The following is a 23354-nucleotide window of genomic DNA, read 5'->3' as shown; positions in this document are numbered from 1 at the left end:
GCAGTTACCCTAAATCTCCATTGAAATCATGACCAGACCTGAGCCCACCGATGACATCCACTTTTATTGCTATATAAAAAGTGCAAACTCTGGTGACCTTTTTGACACTCTTCAGCTGTAATTAGCAGCGAGCTGATTAAAAACACCTCGGTTAGAAAAGTAACCTCTTCTCCCCGTCAAAACGGAAAGTAACATCATCAGTCAGAGCGACTGGAGATGCTGCTGGCATTTCTGTGCCCGCTTAAAGGTCACCTTGCATTAGCAACAACTAAACAAAGAGAAGTCGTAATTAAAGAAAGTGTGATAATTAGCTGGAGCAACACTGACATTGGGGAAGGACTTTGCATAATATGAATGATTCAGCGAAAGAGCCCGAGTCTGACCTTTTGGCATGCTAAAATATTTATGTACTGCTGGTCAGTACGTCGCCATGAGGGAAGCTTTCATGAATTATGCAAATCAGAATTAGTTCGCTCGTGGGTGTCAATTAGCGTGGGGAAGTGGACATTATTTGAGCTATTTTTCGTGTGTGTGTGTGTGTTTAAAGAGGTGTGACGGGTTTATTACCTGACCGTTTAAGATCATACATATTAATACAGTCATTACTGGATTGTCCCTTCACTTAAAACTCGTCATGAACTCTAATGAAGAGAGTGACTTTGTGCTGTCCGTTTTAATGTTACTGCAGGGCACAAGCTCTGTTATATAAATATGATATGGATGGAAACGACCTGCATTTAATCTCCCGAACAGGACCACACTGACAATACTGGTAATTATGTATATATATTAGAGGTCAAGAGTTCCTAAATGAGCTGAAAAAACAAACGTGTTGAAAAGCTCACTGATATACTCTGTAGTTCATATTCATTCTTTATTTATGAGGGTTTTTTGTTGTTGTTTTTTTATTTAGCATATTTTATTGGACTGACCCACATTTAATGTTTGTAAAAACTATTGTAAGAACTATTTTATGAACTCACTTGAAGATATTCATTATAGTTTTTCCAAAAAAGGTTTTAAAAATTAAATAATATATTAAGGTTAAAAAAAATCTTAAAACCTTTAATAAATAAATAAAACCTTTTTTTATTGCTGGTTTTTATTGTATGCATTATACTTGTATATTCTGAATTGTTAACATGACATTAAATAAAAAATATACACACATATATGTACTTTTCTTTTCTTTCTTTCTTTCTTTCTTTCTTTCTTTCTTGTTTTTGAATCTGCCACTATGCTGACCTATTTGTAGCATTTGTAACTCCGCCCTCTCTTAAAAAGAGCACAATCTCATTTGAATTTAAAGCGGCAGTAACCAAAATGGCACAATTAGGTTCAAAGCCAAAAAGGAGCCATTTCAAAGAGTTATAAAACATTATTTGTGGAGTATTTGAGCTGAAACTTCACATATACATCACAAATACACTCTAGGGACATCAGAAACTTATTTTACAACGGGGCATAACAGGTCCGCTTTAAAATATCATAATCAGTGTCAGAATTTGCATGTGTCTTCATATAGATAATGTAAAAAACAAATCACCAAATGCATCAATAATTAGTCTTCTTTGAATATGTCTGTCCCATCAAGACTTTGCAGGACTTTTTCAGATTTGTGTGTAATATTTATTTGGTTGTTCGTTCCAATGATATACACCAGACCTGAGCATTTTACGTGGAAAGCATTTATTTAATTTAATAATTAGAATTAATTTAATGAAGGTTCACTGCATGTTCAGTCTTTCCAGTGCACAATGTTGATTTACTTTAAATTTAACTCATATCTGACTCCAATTTTAGTATGAGGTGGTTTAGAATATTAATATATTTATCCTGGTTTTATCTGACTCCAATTATAAAACACTGATAAGATTATTTTGTTTCTCTTAATATTATTTTAAGTTATGATTAAATATTCTCTTGGATTCGTTATTTTATATTATTCTTGTTCATTTGGATTCTTATAACATCCTAAGTCTTGTACTGGTGGAGAATACATTTTCTTAAGCACAAGCATGTCAGTCTTGGTCATTAACCACAATTCTAAAAAGGCAGAACCCTACTTACTCAGTTTAGAATATTTTTTGTTGTGTGGTCCCCATAGATCTGCTATCTACTAAAGCAAAACTATTTCATCATATCATAATCACCATATGATTTAAATAGTATTATAAGTTTAGAGATGAAGGCCTACCCACATTTAGATTGGTCACAACAATACTTTGCTGTTCTAAATTGAAAACCCATTATTGGCCTTTTACAGTCTAAGTATACTTGAATTAATTGTTGTTAGTCGGAGCTCTAAGAATAATAAATGTTTTGAATAATTCAAAACATAACAATTTATTAGTCAGGTAAATGTATATTATGCCAATTCATTCAGTCAATTAATAAACGATCAATACAAGACATCAAATTCTCAAATATAAATTCAAGATTAAAACATGCATACCTGACGTCAAAATATACCTAACATGGAACATGAAGTTCCACACTATGGGCTGATCTGGGTAACAGAATCGCCCTGAACATTTAGAAACTTTACCTTATGTAGTCAATCCAAGAATTTCCTTGAGGAAAGGGGTGTGTCGAATAACGAAAGGCATTTGCATTTAGTGGAAGAGTTTCTGCCTATAGGACAGGCACACCCTTCACAGTGGTTCAACAGATACCTGAAGTTATATATCTATTGTTTTGATTATGTCTATTTCTGAGGGAACGAGGCCATTGTACCAATCGCACTTAGACATTTCAAATGATTTCAAACATGATAGATAAAGTGACTTCATATTTTGAAATGACCATTCTGTGTGAGTAGTGTGAAAAGGGGCTGAGTGACCAAGGGGTGTTAGGGAGATGTTTCAAATGTAAATGGAGGACAGGAGGGGAGCTAGTTTTCCCGCATTCCCACCTGATGGGTTGTGGAGCCAATTGTCTCTGTGTTTTCAACTCATATTTGAATTGTCAAAGACATCAAAGCATCTGTGATATCTCAAGTCTTATACACAGGTCTGCTATTGCGAGTCAACAAAAGAGGATTTCACATATAGTGTCTTTTGTGCACTCAGTTTTGTCATTTAAAATGGAGACACATGGGTTCAGCTCACAAATTGGAAGGGATGCACATGTGTTATGTCACGCTCACGTTTTCCAGGCACAACGAGTTGAAAAAATCAAAACATTTCAGAGTGCCGCAAGCAAACCCCGAGTCATGTGACAGGAACTAACCAGGCAGATTCACACTTTGTATGGAATTACACAGTAGTAAATGTAGACTAATTACCTCAGATTAGCAGATACAGATCTTCTCTCAGTGATGATCATTACATCACATATCAACTTTACATTCAACCTGACTTCAGAGTACTTGTTCAGCTCAATACAGGCTAGGATTCTCTCAATGAACATAAAAAAATAATGTGGCATTTGTATGAATTTGATATTATGATGCGGGCCTTTAAAATACTTTAAAATACTGTTTGTGTAAAATTGGTCCTTTTTTAAACTTTAGAGTTTTTATGAATGTTTATTGAATAGTTTGACAGGATGCTTTTTTTGTTTGTTTGTTTGTTTTTTAAACAAATGAACTGTAATGGTCTGGCCTTTTAAAACTGCCCCATAGTCTGTCATGTGGATCCTTGGAAAAATGTATTGCCCATCCCTGATAAACACAGACAATAATATTGTAAAGCTTCTTTCCTTGGGAAAATGGGACCAGAGGGCACTGTCATTTATTTAAAGGAAACACTAAACTGTGTTTAAAAAAAAACAGAAACTAAAGAGTTTACTTCTTAAACCTAAAAGCCCCTTCTATTTTTATACATGACCCAAAACTGTCCATATAAACGAAACTTTGTTCAACAATCTCCTCTGCATTAGTAAAATAATTAGCATTGAATATATTTGCTTCGTCTGATGTGTTTGTTAAATCAATCAGCATTTTAGGCCTGCATTGAATTTTGCCAACCACAATTAAAATGTCATGGTTTTTATCCTAAAACTGAGCATTAAACACCATCAAACTAGGCCGATTATTATATTTATATGCACTTTACGTAAGCAGTTTGCTATGCCATTGTGAAAATACAGTCATTTACATTTGTGGCCACAAAAAAGTAGACAAAACTGCTATTTTTGCCCATTTTGAGAAGCAAAACAAAACTAAACTGTTTTTCTTTTCAGCTATATTCTCACGTATATATCAAATACATGAATCATAAAAAGCTTGATGTATCAACTTAATAAAGAATCAGAACACACTTTTCTGGCATGTTTTGGTCCATATTATAATATTTAAGTAAAATGATGAAATGAAAACTGGTAGATGGAAAAATATAACTGTGCATGTGCGCGTAAGAGTGGGTGTTGCAATAATGTCACATCCTGCATTATGGCTGCCCAAAATTGGGAGGAAATCTGTGGTAATTTTTAAAAATTCAAAGCATCTTTGAATTTTGCAGCAAAACTATGGAGTTGGTGACTTGCGTGAGTGTAAACCTGGCGGTCTGTTGTGTGTTCATAAATACACATTGTCCAGTAATTAAGCCAACAGGGCTTTCCCATTACCTGTGTGTCCCCGCAGACTCCGCGTGCCCGCAGAAACCAACCCACACGAACACATTACCAAGGTGAACCAGAGCACAACCCGCAGCGGCCACAGAGATCGACCCCACAGCTGCATCTAGAAGAGAGCAGGACACAGAGAAGGGCACTCAGAAGTGTGCACAACAACCAGATACTGTGCACCACATTTAGTTTACCTTTCTTTTTCAAAACATTTCCACAATTGTTGTAGAGTAAAATGTTTTATATATTCAGACAAATTGTTTAAGCATTTTACATATAAATAAAACTGTGAAGTTTGCTGAATTTGAAATCTGCTGAACCATATAGAAATTAGATTCAAGGAAATATATGTATATTACATACTGTACATGGACATATATGAACACATATATAAAAATATAGCTAATATATTTGAACATATACAGTAATAAATATTTTATTGTAAATTAAACATTTGTAATTACAATGGTTGAAAAAATATGAATGCAGTCATTTTTGCAAACATGACATATTTGATTTATGTAAAATCCTAATATGAATTTGTGTGTCAAAAATATTGTCATTTATCCAATTACTATTTGGGGAAGTGGAGATTTGTGGCTCAGTGCAGAAGGAAAAACTCATTTTGAGAATGTATTGTAATTGAAATTTACTGAAACTAATTGTTAAGGCGATAAAAGAAAGCATCATCTTAGAGAGAGCAGGGCACAGAGAAGGGCACTCAGAAGCGTGCACATACATCAAAGTTTAAATGTTGTTTCATATTGTACACCACAGCTGTGTTACCTTTCTGTGTTGTCTGATCAGTCTCTTCTCTGTGAGCTGGACATGTCTCTCCTCCTGTGTCCTCAAACACCGCTCAGATCCTGAGAAAACAGAAGCAGGAAGGAGACGGATGAGCTCAAATAAGGAAAGATGCAGGACATGTGTGTGTGTGTGTTTTTTTTTTAACTACAGGCACTTCTGGTCTTTTTATAGTGGATTAATAATGGGCATAATGGACATCAATGACAAAATAATGTCATTAATGTTTGGGGGTTTTTTTGTTGCTTTTTTAACATATTTTCTTTCAAATAACCATTAAACAAAAAATGCCATTTAAAATGACTTATTTGTCCTGCTAATAGTAATTAAATATATTTAATTGTTTGTCTTGTCAATACAAACGTTGACTAATTCAAGTAAATTATTACAAGTGATGTCTTCACATTTGATATTTAGCCTAATTTACCTGCAATTTTCTCTTTGCACAAAACATATCACATCACATCAATCTTACTGTATGTTTCCTTTTAATCTATTTCATTTTAATTTTACTCTAGTCATTTTAAACTGTCTAAAACATAATAATTATGCTGGTTTACTCATAAATATAAAAAAGGTTTTTTTATTTAAAATGCTACTGTACATTCATCTTACATTTTTCCCAGAGATGAACTCTTTATTTTTGGATGATTTAATATGTGTTACTTATTTTCATTGAAGAATGCAGCATTGTAAAGAGTACAATACAGTGTAAAAGTTTTTTCATTTTATTTTTGCAGGTTAGTCTATTAATTTCTAGCTACCATAATGGTTGTAATTACAATATAATAATTATTTAGAATTTTCATTTTATTTTATTTTATTATTATTATATATTTTTAAACTGTTCATTTATTCATTCATTCATTCATTCATTTTCTTTTCGGCTTAGTCCCTTTATCAATCTGGGGTCGCCACAGCGGAATGAACCGCCAACTTATCCAACATATGTTTTTACGCAACAGATGCCCTTCCAGCTGCAAGCATTCACTGGGAAACATCCATAAATACTCATTCAGAATCAGAAAGAGCTTTGGAATCAGAAAGAGCTTTATTGCCAGGTATGTTAACACATACGGGGAATTTGTTTTCGTGACAAAGCTTCTACAGTGCAACAGGATTACAGAGACAGGACAAAAAACAGATAATAAATATATTTTTTTTAAAAATAGAAGTAAGTAGTGAGTGCAAATATACAGATTGACAAGTGTATGTACATGTTTATTACTATATACAACGTTATATGTGCAGCTGTTATGTGCAAATTGGCTTGTAATGTGTGTTTTAAATAAGTGTATATGTGTATAAAAGTGTATGGCAAGTAGTGATGTTGGTTCCACAATTATTTACACACTCATACACTACGGCCAATTTTTAGCCTACCCAATTCACCTATACCACATGTCTTTGGACTTGTGGGGGAAACCGAAACACCCGGAGGAAACCCACTCGAATACGGGGAGAACATGCAAACTCCACATAGAAATGCCAAATGCAAACTTAAGCTACTTACTCTTTGCGTTACTTACGTTAGAAATATAGAATTTGAAAAACAATATTAGATTTTTTTCAATCATGTTTTCAGCTGCAACATTAGTTAATCTAAAATGACTGCTGTCGAGAGTGGAAATACATACATTAATTTCATTGGACAAAAAAAAGTATTACTATAAACTGCATCTACAGTATGTCCAGTCTCTAAAGAACTTTTGACTACGTTTAACCCGACCTGCAACTTGTTCAAGCACTTGAACAGAAAGCATTCTACGACAACACTTGTTGCCAAGGAGGACATCGGGGCTCAAAAACACGGCAGCCCAATTCTGCCTAAACAGGCTTAATTGTACTTTTGTGCAGATTCAGAGGTGAAGTTATATTCTGAAAATCTGAAGAGAAGCAGCGTGTTCCAGATTACACGTATTCAACATTTGGTTTGTATCCACAACCGCAGACATAGTAGGATATGAGTTTTTTCTACCATGAATGTCAACTGCTACAAGTGTCCAGTTTGCTTCAATATGTCTTGTTTTGTGTTTAAAAGAAGCAGGTTTGTAACAAGTGACGATTAAGTTAATGATGAAAGAATTGTTGGACAAACTATCTTTTTAATTCTTTTGAATTTGTCAAGCTGCTGTGTAAATCCCATTGTAATGTTTTTCAGTAAATATTACATTTCTGAAAGAGCTGCAGTTTATTTTCTATGTTTTTGTTTTCTATGTTTTAAAAGTATCTTCAAAGTAAAGTAATTAGTAATCTAATCTTTTACATGAAGTATGAGTAATGTAATCAAATTACAATTCCAGTAGTAATTAAACTTGTAATCTATTATTATTTTTAAGTAACTTACCCAACAAAGTTTATTTCATATCATTCAATGAAAAAAGATAGTTGATCGTCCTAATTATAAGCAAAACCCTGGGACTAAATAAACCCATGTGCCAGTATATACAATATGGAAACCATAAAAACATTAATAAGCTGAGAAAACAAAACATATAAAAAGACCTGAGAAGAGATGAAGGCATTGAAGGCAAAAAGGCAAGGAGAAATGAAAGCACTGGTATACTGACGAAGCGGGGTGAGAGAACAGAGCCGGGGCGAGCAGAAGAAGGGCAGCTTCAGAGAGGGAAATCCAGCCTGAGGGCCAGACGAAACCCCTGCTCTTCAAAGGCGACCCGCTCACACACACCAACACTGGGGCCACAGAGAGGGGACTGATATATTGTTTACTGTAGTTCACCTACCCGCGGGCTCCTAGTGATCGCAAAACCACATCACACACACACACATACACGGAGACCACAGTCCTGCCACTTCAATCGCAAACACACACATTCACACACTCACAGTCACTTTTTCTCTGGTTCTTTCATTAAGTGCCCTCCACTAATATTGGCACCCTTGGTAAATATGAGCAAAGAAAGCTGTGAAAAAAGTCTCTTTATTGTTTATCCTTTTGATTTTTTTGCTCAGAATATTAACAACCAAAAACTGCGCTCATTGAGAACAAACAAATGCAAACACAGCTCGGTTTTATCAAAACAATTATCTTTGTTAAGGCGAAACACTGCAGGCAAAAACACTGGTTTTCCATAAAGCATTTTTCTTTTCAGGCCAATGGAAATAAAGCGTTCAGAGTACACTTTTAAGTGTTTTGCATCAATTTGTGTCTGTAGATTTCTAAGGGTGGCTCAGTGGCTCAGTGGTTGTCATCTCACAGCAAGAAGGTTGCTGCTTGTGGTTGTGTGGATCTGGTTGTGTTCAGATACAGTGCTATTACACCATCATTCTGATGTACTAACATCTACACGTTTTTACTACACAGACAAAAACACCACCAAAACCATGTGGCAAAGGAAAAACCTTCCTTTCTGGAGATCGCAAATTTTGTAGCTAGAGTTACGTATGGCTGCATTTCATTTTAAAACAAACACTACGGGGCGATATGTCCTTTTCACGCATACCAGCTGACTGCTTACCTCCTCATGGACGGCTTTCCCGCTGTTGCCAGTTTGTCCAGTTAGCTCGCCATGTACATAGAGCTTGAGACAGAGAGGAGTTGACTATGACGACGGGGTTCGAGTCTGGTGAAGAACAGTCCAGAAAGCAGGTAAAACAAAAACAGAAGCCAAAAAATAAATAAATAACAGAGTGAGAATGTGGTATAATCCGAAAACAGGGTAAAAATCAGAGGGGTTTTCTTTTTCTGGATTGCTTTTGAAAATTGTTGTTTGGGTTTAGAGAAGTCAGTCAATTGGTCAGTCAGTCAGTCAGTCATTCAGACAGTCAAACAGACAGTCAACAGCAGCCTCTAGTGGGTTTACGCAAGAACAGCAGGTGCAAATAGCACTCACAAGAACACATTCAGCGTAGGCGTGCGTCTGAGCTCTAGCAGTCAGCGGGAGCTTAGAGCACAAAACCCCTGAAAGCAGTGCACGTCGAACAGTTTATCAAGCATGTACAGCTGGATCGCGTCTCACTATAGTTGTCAAATGTAATGTTTAATTCATCTTGTCTCTATAATGACTCTTCGGTCTTTTGAATCTATCAGTTAAGGTGTCACAGCGTCAGTACACTGCTTCAATCTTTCGCTTTTATGCTTGTACTTAGTAATTTTAGCGAAAAGCTCAGATACTGTTGGTTGTGCACCTTTTTTACCAACCAAGTTTGTCGACACATTATAACGACACAGATCACTCTGCCTATTCATGCCAGCAAAAAGTCCCGTGGAAAAAGTGGTAATTTGTGTGTAACTATTTATTTATAATTTGTTTATGGATGAAACAAAGATCATGCAGGTCAGGTAGTTAAAACAATAGGCTACAAATAAATTATTTGTTATGAATTAATTAATTATTCATAAATAATTAATTCACTGCCGCTTACAATGACAATACCATCGTCCATCGCGATGTTTCACATTAGGCAATCGTACGATGTCAAATTGGTCGACATTGCCCAACCCTAGTATAGAGGTACGTTTTCAGAATGAGCCTGGGATGGGAAAGCCATATTATAAACAAAATCTCAAAAGTTTCATTCACACAACTACTAAACACTAAAGTGGCTATGAGAGAACAGCAAAAATATTAAAAATGTCCATTTCTGCCATCAGGACAATAATTATTTCCAAAGTATTTAAAGTCAATCTGGAACTGTTACAAAACTAGAACTGAATGACAATAGATGGGTCAGAAAGTCTACAAAAATTTTATCCCACATCACAAACTGTTTTGAAATGTTTTCAAGAAAAAAGCCTCGACACTTATCCAACAATAAGCTCAATCTTCTCATCTCATGCTTTTTTTAAATCTGAGCACATTTTAACAGCCTTCTTTGCTCGTATTTACCAAAGGTGCCAACTAGGCATGGACCAGTATAAGATTGTTCAGGTATGTTAACCTGGATAAAAGATCATGGTTTCATGGTATCACAGTATGCTAATTACTGCTCAAATATGCTTTTTTTTAAATGTCTGGGTAAAAAAAAAAACAACGTTTTCCACATTGAACACAATATATTTAATTTACGAAACATTTAAATATTTTGGATTGGTAGCTTTTGATGTGGAGGGTCCTTTTTTGCTGGAGATACTGTGGCCCTAAAAAAAAAAAAAAAAAAAACGTGTAAAAACAATTTACATATACCGTAGAAATGGTATAACAGAAAACGTTAGCGGTTTTAAAACCTTACATTGGCCTACTTCCAGCATTAGTATATGTCAAAGCCCATAAATTAAAGCAGCTGTGGGCAAAGAAAAAACACCACAAAACAACCAGGTAAAATGTCTGCTTTGCTCCTTTACCTTGATAGTCAAAATAGTGTTAGTAGGCTACTGTATATGAAGAGTGTAACTTATAGCACACACATAAGCCTAAAAAAGAGTACCCTCATTAACATCTAGATTGTCTGCAACCATTATAGAAAATGAATGTGTTTTATATGCAATTATTGTATGTTTGAGTGAATATGGTCATGAGTGACTTATATCAGGACTCTGCATGATATTATCATAAAATTAAGTAAGTATTGTTATCCTTTAGTTAAAGTATATATTTAATTTAATAAACTAAAATTTAAGGAACAAATAAAGAAATTTAAAAAAATACAATCACCACTAAGAGTAAAAAAAATGATAAAGAAAAGCTGAATTAATGAAGAAAAAATAACTTGCATTATAAATTGGGTAAAAAAAACAATGAACCATCAGAAAAAGATATACCTGCAGTCTTTATCCAAAATGATTATGATGATGATGAAGATGATGATGATGATTATTATTATTATTATCATTATTATTATAAGACATAAAAAATAATATTGTTATTTTATTAATATTATTAATGTTATTTTTTAATAATAATATTATGTTTATATATGAATATGGTTTAAATGTTTATATAATATAATATAATATAATATAATATAATATAATATAATATAATATAATATAATATAATATAATATAATATAATATAAATAAATAAATATATATATATATATATATATATATATATGTGTGTGTGTGTGTGTGTGTGCGTGCGTGCGTGCGTGCGTGCGTGCGTGCGTGCATGCGTGCGTGAATGCATGTGTGTGTTTGTGTATACATTGAATAATAATTTAATACTTTTTAAAAATATATATACCTCTATGTAAAAGCTGCTTTTATTGATTATAAAAATACTAAATGATCAGAAGAAACCACAGAGCGAACAGGTCAAACTCCTGCTCAACTCTTTTACCTTGATAGTCAGCAAAGGATCAGTGTATGAACAGCCATAGCTCACAGCACAGAAATGACAACATGAAAAATGTACCATCATTAACATTTATATTGTCTGCAAGCCATTATAGAAAATGAAGGTCAAATATATGTACTTGAATTAGTGCAGGTTCAAATGAATTACAATCTTATGCATGGTTCTTCATGATTGCGTGATTTTATGTCAACTGAACACTGTTCCCAATGTACTGGAATTAGTTATGGAAGTATTTTCTCATATTTGCTCAAGTGTAAGTACACATTCAAAATATAAAAGTTAAAAATAAAATAAATAAATAAAGCTAAAGCTAGGCTCATTAAAAAAAATTAGGGCTCAATTCTCACAAAAATACTTATCATTATTATTATTATTATTATTATTATTATTATTATTATTATTATTAATATTAATATTAATATTAATTATTATTTATTTTAAGCATATTATTTGTTTGTTTATTTAATTCATTAACTAAATTTAAGTTGGCGTGATGGGGACGTGTTTTCTAAAATATTAGATAATAACTATAAAAAATAATATAAAATTAAATAAGACTATTTATAATGCTGGAAGGGCATCCGCTGCGTAAAACATATGCTGGATAAGTTGGTGGTTCATTCCGCTGTGGCGATGCCAGATTAATAAAGGGACTAAGCCGAAAAGAAAATTAATGAATAAATGAACATAATTAGGATCATTACATAAAAAATGTGTTTTAAAAAGTAATTATTATTATTATTATTAATAATAATTTTGAAGATGCCATGTTTTCAAGATATTTCCCCATAGATTGATGAATGAATGGTCCACTGAAGTGTCATTCTGTCCCCTTGTGGATACACTATGAATTACTTTGAATGAACATTTTATGAGACTTATGAGAAGTTTCGACATTTTTAGGAATGACAGTAAATTTTGACCTTCTTAAGACATTTTTGGTCCCCATGAGAAAACAAATCACACAGAATGAAGCATTTGGAAAATGTCAAATTCAGAATGTTTATGGTTTGGTTTAAGGATCGAGTTGGAGTACTTGCAGTATAAAAATCATTACATCCATGGGAAGTCGACATAAGGATAGCTGTATGTGTGTACGTGTGAGTGTATGTGTTTATAAGTGTGTGTTTGCCACGCACTTTAATAAAACACTGCTCATCCGAAAGCACAGCATTAGCATATGTGTGTGTGTGTGTGTGTGTGTGTGTGTGTGTATGTATGTGTGCGACTGATGATTAGCCATGCTGAGCCACAGACAGCAGCACATTGTTCATTCTCTTTCCAAATGCAGACACACAACAGCATCACTAACGGATTTACTCATTAAAGAAGCGCAAACCGACACACACTCACACACACAAACGCACAGTCATGACAGTAAATCATCCTGTTATCCTCACACTTTTGTTCACTCACAACACCTGCAATTGCCGTAAACTCATGCAAATGCACCTGTGTCTGTTCATACATCAGTGTGTGTGTGTGTGTGCGTGCGTGCGTGCGTGCGTGTGTGTGTGCGTGTGTGTGTGTGTGTGTGTGTGCGCGTGTGTGTGTGCGTGTGTGTGTGTGTGTGTTATTTATCAGAATATTAACTGAAGGACCCTTCAACACAACACAGCGAGTTGATCATTACGTGAAGTGGGACGGTCTGCGTAGGAAGGTCTGTCTCAAGATTGCTTTGATTTGCATTTGGCTTAACCTTAATGACAAACACACACACACACACACACACACACACACGCACGCACACACACACACACACACACACACACACACACACACACACACACACACACACACACACACACACACACACACTTCATTGACATGCAGAGGCTCAAAGCCACCTCTGACTAAGATAAAGAACTGTGCTCTGCATTTAATGCCGTCATCTCCTTCCCGGATCTCCAAAAAAAAAATGGAGGCATTAAATATAAACACGCATGCAGGTGAGGCGACACACGTCCCGGGGTGGAAAACTTGGCCCATTTTCCTGTCGAAAATAAAGCACAGCACCGACTGTACATTACCTGCCAGACGGAGTCATTTAAATTGACTGGCGGATTGTGAATTGAATTTCCGAGTCTCTCAAAAATGGGAGTTCGGAGGAATAAAATGGACTCCAAAATGACATGCCTGGCTGGACGATGATAATAAGAGCTTTTAAGATTTTTATTTTTTTGGTGATGGTCTTGGAATAACATGGGAAACTAATTGAGGGCTGAACTACTGGTGTGTTGATACCTGCTTGTTTACCTGTTACTAATATGACAAGCAAATTGGAAGGGAGAAAACCAATAGACAGGTTTAATAGAGTTTAAAAATGGTACCTTCTGTATTTAGGTGGTTATACTGGCAGTTTAAGGTGTTAATTTAATGTATATGAAAATAGGCTGTAAAAAAAGCAGCTTGTTTTAAAGAAATTATTCCACCTAAAATTAGAGTTTATGCTCAACCTCATGACATTCCATGGTTTCCGCTACATTTATTCTTCCATGGCGGGGCGCCACGCCAAAATTGATCTTGCCATGGCTACATTACAGCTTCTCATTCAAAACATTCAGTAGTGATTATTTAATAGCGGGTGATAATCCCACCAAAACGTATTAAAAGGTAAGTGAATTATAACAGCATGAACTTTTCTGTAACCATAGTAGTGCTCTGCGTTATTTGTTTAACCCTTTAAGGCTACGTGCTGACTGACTGGCTGACTGACTGGCTGACTGACAGGTGCGTGATGTGTGAGGCCAGCAAACACAACGTATAGCCGTTTCACTTTACTTCAGGACACATTAATACCACTCTGTAGGTCTATTGGAGACTTTGATAAATATTCCTAGCAAATCTTATAAATGTTGAAGACATACTCGTTACATAAACGCACTAAATCGCACTTCAGCAGCGTATATTTGAGGGGGCGTGAAAGAAGTTTTGTGCACGAGCAGAGGACATCAGCACAAGCAAAGAGGTTCACATGCTCGTAGGCTATTACATAAAAGCGATCTCGACTTGTAATACTGCACTCACGACATTGGTCATTGAAATAACGCCACAGGTCGTTGGTAGATCTGTGTAAAAAAAGGCCTGCCGCCACAGCTGGAAAAAATCCTAGAAGAAACACTGCATTCAAAACCCATTTGACCTATTCTCATATTTTAAAGAAAGTTGCTAATAATTCAAGCTAAAATGTAAAAAGTCTTCACACTCTATAAAGCATAATTGAATGCAACATTTAAAAACACTGCTTTAATGCAATTCATAGGCTTACAGGCTTGATTTTTTTATTATTCTTTTATTTTGGGAGTTTCAAGGGTAATTTCTGAATATTATTTGAAAAATGTTGGGAACCAAATAGTTTTGGTGACCACTGACATAAAACAAGAATAAATATAAAATAATTTCACTCAAAGCCAGTAGAAAAATCAATGGAAATATGAAGCAAAGCTCTTGTAGCATTAAACATGGTGACAGAGATTTACATTTAGTCATTTAGCAGATGCTTTTGTCTAAGGGTGCACTCACACTATGCCATCCAAACTGTGCTCAGGCACGTTTCCCGGTTCGTTTTACAAGTGTGAGTGCTCCTAAGTGGGCACAGACGCGGCTCAGTTGGCCGGCCCTGGCCCGGTTGGAAGAAGTGTGCCAGAGTGCGGTTTGGTTGGGCTTTGGCGTTGTACACTTGTAGTGTCAGTCAAAGCATGCTTGAGCCAGAAACTGAAGACGCAATGTCACTTTTAAGGGACTGTTTCATATGGATTTTGTTAATCATCCCTACTTTTCAATGAACGTTAACTGTTATAATTTATTAAAGACGCAAATCCCTCGCTGCACATCAGCTGCACCTTCAGCAAACCTCCTAATATGTGCAGCATGATGACTTTATGATCATTTCTGAGCGTCAAAAGTTGTGGATCTGTTCAGCACAATATTAGACTGTGTGTCACTGCATTCCAAACGACTGAAACGATATAACTAAAGCAATCTTCACTGTGCTGAGCGAGAGCGCTTCTCTTCCTGTTATACTGAACAGTCGCATCATCGATGACGTAAGCGTGCTCAGGTTCGGAAGGTAAAATGCAATGTGAGTGCAAGTTGTTGGGGGAGAGGGGAGACAATCGCACTTCAGCCCTGTTCAGTGCTAGAGTAAGAGGGGGGTTTGTTTTTTTAGAGGGAGAAGAGTGTTTCTACATGAGGTTTGTCAAGTCCTCATCTGTGTGACGCACACTTCAAAAATGCAGTGTTTTTTTGTGTGTGGTAAAAAAAATATATGGAGTGATCATAAAAATATCTCCGGTGCAAACGTGCAAAACAGGTGTCAGTGAGATGAAAGAGAGGTGTTTTCTACAGGTGGTTTCTCAAGCCCACTCACCTGTCTGAGGCACACTCTGAATGATTTTTTTTTTTTGAGGTTGTCACATGGAGTAGCAAGTCTAGATGTTCATTTTGAGAATGCTCAATTCCTCATTCAAATCAGAGTGATATAATGATATATAATATACCGATTTTGATAAGGAGCCACACTGTCAATATACAAGGTAGAAATTGCTTTTGATTGCATGCTCACTTTTAACTTTCGCTCTTGTTTTTGCATGTACACGTCAATGTACAGCTCAATAGGTTTGTATAACAAGGGGAAAGACAATGGCCTACACACTGTGATTTTACAAATGTAGCAAGCCTACATTTAAAGCAGAGAACTCAGCAGCTGCTGTAGATAAAAATGGGTAAAGTGCCTAAATCCTTACTAGACTAAATGACAGCCTTAGTTTGCTGACTTTCATCACTTTAGATTTTGTGCACTTTAATTCATAGCTGAACAGCAAAACAGAATGCTCTATTTCAGAAAAACTCTCTTGGATGGGTGCAGGCATTCACTGACAGCGCAATGCTGCCCAAGGGATGACTATCTGCTTGGTGTGTTCTGGTGTTTATTTATATGATAATCTCTTTTATTTGTATTATTTGTTTACTGGGATACGGTTAAAAATCTGTTTTGGTATTAGTATAACAGACCGTTCAATTTCACAAAGAGATGTGAACTATTTTCTCTGCTAAATAATAAAATGACGCTTTTAATTTATGAGAATTTGTCTTAAATTTAATTGCAACAAAAACAGTTGAATGAATCTCAAAAATGAACTGTAAACCACAGCTTCATGAAGCTTACTGTTTTAATACATAGGAAAGTGATACTTTTTTTATTATGTGCCAGTTTACAATCAGTTTTCTTCTGGATGGACAAAGGGAAAACCCTGTCCCAGATCTACATCCCTGGCTGAGCATAAACCGTATGACTATGATTGGTTGTTCAATATTCTTAAACAAGCAACAAAACATTTTAAAATCAACAATAAGCAGCATTTATTTTCCATTTTGAGGGGACTTAAAAACGTATGGGTAACTACAGTGCATCCAGAAAGTATTCATAGCGGTTTACTTTTTCTACTTTTTTTATCTTACTGCCTGATTGCAAAATGGATTAAATTTATTTACTCCTCAAAATTCTACACACAATACCCCATAATGACAATGTGAAAAATTGGATTTTTTTAAAATGGTTACAAATTTATTAAAAATAAAAAACCTGAAAAATCACACATACATAAGTATTCACAGCCTTTGCCGAGAAGCTCTAAATTGAGCTCAGGTACATTTTGTTTCCACTGATCATTCTTGAGATGTTTCAGCAGCTTAACTGGAGTTCACCTGTGGTAAATTCAGTTGATTGGACATGATTTGAAAAGGGATACACCTGTCTATATAAGGTCCCAGGGTTGACAGTGCATGTCAAAGCACAAACCAAGCATGAAGACAAAGGAATTGTCTATAAACCTCCGAGACAGGATTGTCCTGAGGCGCAAGGCTGGGGAAGGTTACAGAAAATTTCTGCTGCTCTAAAAGTACCAATGTGTAGAGTGGCCTCCATCATCCGTAAGTGGAAGATGTTTAGAACGCTAGGACTCTTCCTACAGCTGGCCGGCCATCAAAGCTGAGTGATCAGGGGAGAAGGGCCTTAGTCAGGTAGGTGATGAATAACCCAATGGTCACTCTGTCTGAGCTCCAGCGTTCTTCTGTGGAGAGAGGAGAACCTTACACAAGGACAACCATCGGTGCACCAATCAGGCATGTATGGTAGAGTGAGAAACAAAATTCTCTGGTCTGATGAGACTAAAATTGAACTCTTTGGAGTGAATGCCAGGCGTTACGTTTGGAGAAAACCAGGCATCGCTCATCACCAGGCTAATACCATCCCTACAGTGAAGCATGGTGGTGGCTGCATCATGCTGTGGAGATGTTTTTCAGCAGCAGGAACTGGAAGATTAGTCAGGATAGAGGGAAAGATGAATGCAGGGAAAGCAGGGGCGCCGCTAGGTGGGAAAGTTAGGACGATTCTAAGGGCCCAAGCTGTTTTGGGGCCCCCAGAGATATTATTAGGGACCCAAACGACTCTTTACTTTCGTCCACCACACCAACAACCCCAAACATAGGGCCTATGTTGGCCAGCGGCGCCCCTACAGCAAAGTACAGAGACATCCTGAATGGAAACCTGCTTCAGAGTGCTCTTGACCTCAGACTGGGGCAACGGTTCATCTTCCAGCAGAACAATGACCCAAATCACACCACCAAAATATCAATGGAGTGGCTTCACAACAACTCAGTGAATGTCCTTGAGTGGCCCAGCCAGAGCCCAGACCTAATTCCTATTGAACATCTCTGGAGGGATCTGAAAATGGCTGTACAGCGTCGCTTGAGAGGTACTGCAAAGAGGAATGGGCAAAAATTCCTAAAGACAGGTGTGCCAAGTTTGTGGCATCATAGTCAAAAAGACTTGAGGCTGTAATTGCTGACAAAGGTGCCTCAACAAAGCATTGAGCAAAGGCTATGAATACTTATGTACATGTGATTTTTCAGGTTTTTTATTTTTAATAAATTTGCAACAATTAAAAAAAATCTTTTTTCACATTGTCATTATGGAGTATTGTGTGTGGAATTTTAAGGGAAATAAATGAATTTGATCTATTTTGGAATAAGGCTGTAACATTAAAAATGTGGAAAAAATCAAGCACTACAAATACTTTCCGGATGCACTGTATATGTTACAGTAAACAAAAAGTTTAATCTCATTGTCTTAAACCCAAATTTCTTCATTCGTCACAAACTCAACACAACTACAGTACAATAACTCAAGAATAAAACAAAAAAGTCAATGTGGCTGATGAATCATTTTCACATGGATTTTTGAAAGAAGAAATAAACGATGTGATATTTAAACAACTGCACAATAAAATCACGGTAGAGCCTTTCCTCTCCTGTGGGCCATCAGGCACTTCACACTCCATTGCAAAAGGTGGCAAAAAATGCACCTTTAAGCAAATATTTAATAAATGACCTCCTTTTGTGCTAAGAAGAAATTAAATCATATGGCTTCAGAAGGACATGTGGGATAAATGATAAAGTATTATAGCCTCCAAGGGACTCACCCTCCACTTGCTCCAAAACTGTTTGAGTTTCTTTCATCTGATAAGCACAAAAAAGATAATAGAGATGCATAATACTATAATTTTTAACCAATAAAAATAAACAATAATTAAGTCTTTCTCATGGCTGATTCCGATATATACTGTAGATACAGATAATCAATAGGTTCATATTTTGATATTATCATGTTCATATGATCTGCAGTTTGTGCACCCGCAGGACAATGCATAATCTAAACTGATATTTTAGCAGCTCTGGCTGGTCCCTCACTACTCAAAAGATATTTTGAAGATATTTCTACTGTTTATTATTGTATAAAAAGCCTAATTAGGAGCTAGGGCTGCAAATTAGCATTTGGCTAGAAGTCAAAATGTGGAGCATTGGCTGTTTGAAATTGTAGCAATGTTATACGGCTCTGTCCTTGTTAATATAATCGTGCTACTAAAAAAATATATACATTATTAATATATTTAATATATTTAAAATTCAATTTCATTCTAATTTAATATATTTAGGTAATTCATGCAATATTTTCAATTGCTAGTGAATTAAAATGAGGAAGATACATAACATACTTATACAGTAGATATATACATACAGTATAACATAACATCTGCTAACATACTTTTCAAATACATAAATAAAATGCATTGACATTTATCAACCCTGAAAAAAAAATTTAAGTGGATCCTCAAAAATAAAGTGGATCCTCAAAATTACAAAGTCCATAGTTGAGATTAATTAAAAATGATATAGTTTATCAGGAATAAACTATTCAAAGATTCTTAATGATCAACTGTATCTCTGATTTCTCACAACCAATTCCGTTTCTCTTTTCTTCCAAAACATTTCCAAGGTGCTGACAGGTATTTCTGTGCAAATTTGAACCATTTTGTCGTCTCAGGAAAACTTTTTTAATTTTCAATCAGGCATAATAACGCTTCATTTTTGCACTAGCTGCTACCTCTTTAACATTGTATTCTTTTTAAGCTGTTTTGCAGCAATAATGACCTTTCAGCTAGTATAGAAGAGTTGTTGTGTTAAAAACTGATGCCTGTTTTCCTCCTCTCAGAATCCTTTGCTGAAGATGCAAAAAGCAACAGCACTGTCCTCCACTGCCACCGAGAACAAACTGGCAAAGACTTGTTGACAGGTAATGTTGATGTTGATGAAAACTGGACTGAGTTTCACTTTACTAGAACTTCATCTATGTTAAGCTGCTTTGACACAGTCTTTATTGTAAAAGTGCTATAGAAATAAAGATGAATTGAATTGAATGATGCAATGAGTGCAAGGCCGTTTTAAAGCACTGAAAAATTTGATGAATCCCAGATTGATTAACCAGCAAGCACACTTTATCTGATATTGTTATGGGATTTATTTAATGAAGCAATAAAAATGACGGTAACTTTTTGCCATATCGCCTGATAATTTATCTTTCCAATAAATATTGTGCATCCTAGAAGATATTCGAAAGAATGTTCAGGCATAGAACATTCCGCAGCCTACAATAGATGTCAAAGACCCCCGGTTTCCACCATTCTGGAAAATATCTTCTCTTGTGTTCAACGGATAAAGAAACTCATTAAGGTTTGTAAACTCTTGAAGGTGAGTAAATGTGTGTTTTTTTTTATTTTTGAGGGTGAACTATCACTTGAATATGAGATTAATTGACTCTAATTTTGAAATTTAATCTGCAAAAATGGGTAAAATCTTCCTATCCCCCTAACCACTCCAAAAAAATGTGTACATATTTAAGCATGAATATATAATACATTTCTCCCACTGGAAAACATGCATGTGTAAATAGCACCTGTAGATCTAATATGTTGAAAAAGAAGTTTTCTATACCCCATCTCGCCTGTGTTTCCTCTCTCTAACACACATGGTACACACATTCGCAGAAGACTTGATCCTATATACACAATTTCATGCTCCAGGCCTCAAACGGAGCAGAAAAATGAATCCCGACAAAACAACTCTATCTCCGCGACGAGAGGTCCTGCCGAAAATGAGCCCAAACGGCATGAGGGCCAACAGAAGTTCTTAAAAGCATCTCAGATTTCTGGAAAAATGCACAATATTGAAATGCGGTGGGAGGTCGAGCCCTCCGGTGCATTTATCTGGCTTTTCATTGAAACGTTTCCATCCTGCTGCATCCCCCGTGACTCCGGGCAATATCGGCGCATGTGTTTGTGTGCACAAGCATCTGCGGGGAAGCTCACAGTAAAGCTCCGACAGGCAATCGGGATGGACACGGGTGAGTTTCCACACCGCTGGCCCTGGCCGTATCAGTGTGTTTGCAGATGAGTACATCAGCTCTCGCTCAGCCGATAGTGCTGGAGATAAGCAGGCAATTTCACCAGCCTTAAACCGAATACTGCAGCTCATTTCAATACATGTTTATGAGTTGTGCGCGTGTCATTATTTTCGAGACTACTGAAGCAGTGAGAGATTTTTCCACTGAGTTTAATGTATAAGCCATCTATTTACGCCTTTATTATATGTGAATCTATGTTATACGATTTGCCTGTTCATGCAGTATAGATTATTGTAGGCTAGCAAAATATTGTATCTAAAATGCTGTGGCTAAAACTGCAACTCTTGTCACACTTCATTTATGCAGAACTGGATTTAGATTGAAAATTCTGACATACTACACAATCTCATATTACATACAGTATGTTAATACCCCAATTAAAATTAGTTTGAAAATTGTGGTGTATAAAACTATAATTATAAATACATGTCAATAATAATAAACTAATAAGATTTATGATCACATGAGATTACATTTAAATAGAGTTCAGTGTGGTTATATATTTATGGTTATATATTTTATTTAAATAAAATAAACTTTCATTTAACTTTTTTATTAAAACAAATAGAATTACTATTGATTCTAAAAAATTGAGAGATTTATTATATTACATTATTTATATTACATAGAAATTATATATAATTATTTAATTATAAATATATTTAGCTAAAAAGGAGTATAATATATTTATTTTTAAAATAATTGTTATAATTTACTTTTAATAACAAAAACAAATGTGTATGTTTGTGTGCGCTTTTATTTTAAATATTTTTATTCAATTCAATTTAATTAGTTGTTTTTATTTAGCATTATTACTATTACTATATTTCCAACATTAAGATACAAACATGACGGTTGAACTTGGGTCTTGTCATTTACAAACAGTGGTGTGAAAAAGTGCAATAATCTCAAAATTATTATCAATACATTTTATTAATCTAAATGATACATTTTTTAAATCTCAAATAATCTCATCCATTTTCTGTCTCATTTGTTTTTGAATTTCTCTGGATCTCAGCATGATGTCTAAATTTGAGGATCTTTCACTTCACTGTGTCAGGCAGATCCTACTTTAATGATTTCTTGATTGCAAACAAATATGGCAGTAATTAAGTCTGGGTGTGGCTACAGAACTATACAGACACTGAACTCAGGTGAGTTAAATGTTTAAGATTTGTTTGTGGGGTGGGGGCGGGGGCGGTGCAAACACTTTTTTGTTTACTTGTGTTATTTTTGACTAATATTTCAATTTGTTTGATGATATGAAACATTAAAGTGTGATAAACATGCAAAAAATAAAGAAAATCAGTAAAGTGGCAAACACTTTTCACACCTTATAGAAGGCATTGGCCAGTATAAGTTTCTGATGGTATGATAACTTTAGATAAAAATATCACGGTATCACGCATTGTAATTAATCCTTTAAAATATGTTCTTTTTAAATGTCTGGGTAAAACAAACCATTTCTGTCCACAATAAACATGTCAGTTTTTTGGAACAGTTTTTTGGAGCAGTAAACATGTCAGGCTAAATAATTCAAATGAATCATTGACTTCTGCTGTCTTCATTAGTTTCAAAAACACTGATATTACAACTTGAAAAGGCATATTTGGAGATCATTCTTTTCTTTGTAATTGTAAACATTTGTAATTATGTTTATCTGTCTGCACACTTCTGCTATTAATATCATCCTGTACATATATTCATTTATTGTAAATCTGTTCATAGCTAATACAACCTGTATATAATGTTGATAGTACATCCATCTGTAAATATTACCATAGTTTTTCTATAACTGCACTTTATAACTTATACCTGTATCCTGCACTTGCTGCTATTGCACTGCTGGTTAGACCGAAACTGCATTTCGTTGCCTTGTACTTGTACATGTGTAATGACAATAAAGTTGAATCTAATCTAAT

General features: G+C 35.2%; 1 protein-coding gene across 1 annotated transcript in view; it reads right to left on the bottom strand.

The window, feature by feature from the left end:
- The window catches only part of tafa4b (TAFA chemokine like family member 4b), a 110814-nt gene that overhangs the window by 59753 nt on the left and 27707 nt on the right, over positions 1 to 23354 (bottom strand). The window contains exons 2-3 of the mRNA XM_056468274.1: positions 5356 to 5435; positions 4570 to 4684 (exon numbers count right to left, since the gene is read on the bottom strand). Of these exons, the coding sequence (XP_056324249.1) occupies positions 4570 to 4684 (115 nt within the window). The 5' untranslated portion in view covers positions 5356 to 5435. The remainder of the gene's footprint in view (positions 1 to 4569; positions 4685 to 5355; positions 5436 to 23354) is intronic.

Source organism: Danio aesculapii, chromosome 11, assembly GCF_903798145.1.
Source record: "Danio aesculapii chromosome 11, fDanAes4.1, whole genome shotgun sequence".
NCBI lineage: Eukaryota > Metazoa > Chordata > Actinopteri > Cypriniformes > Danionidae > Danio > Danio aesculapii.
This window is presented reverse-complemented; position numbering and strand designations above follow the sequence as displayed.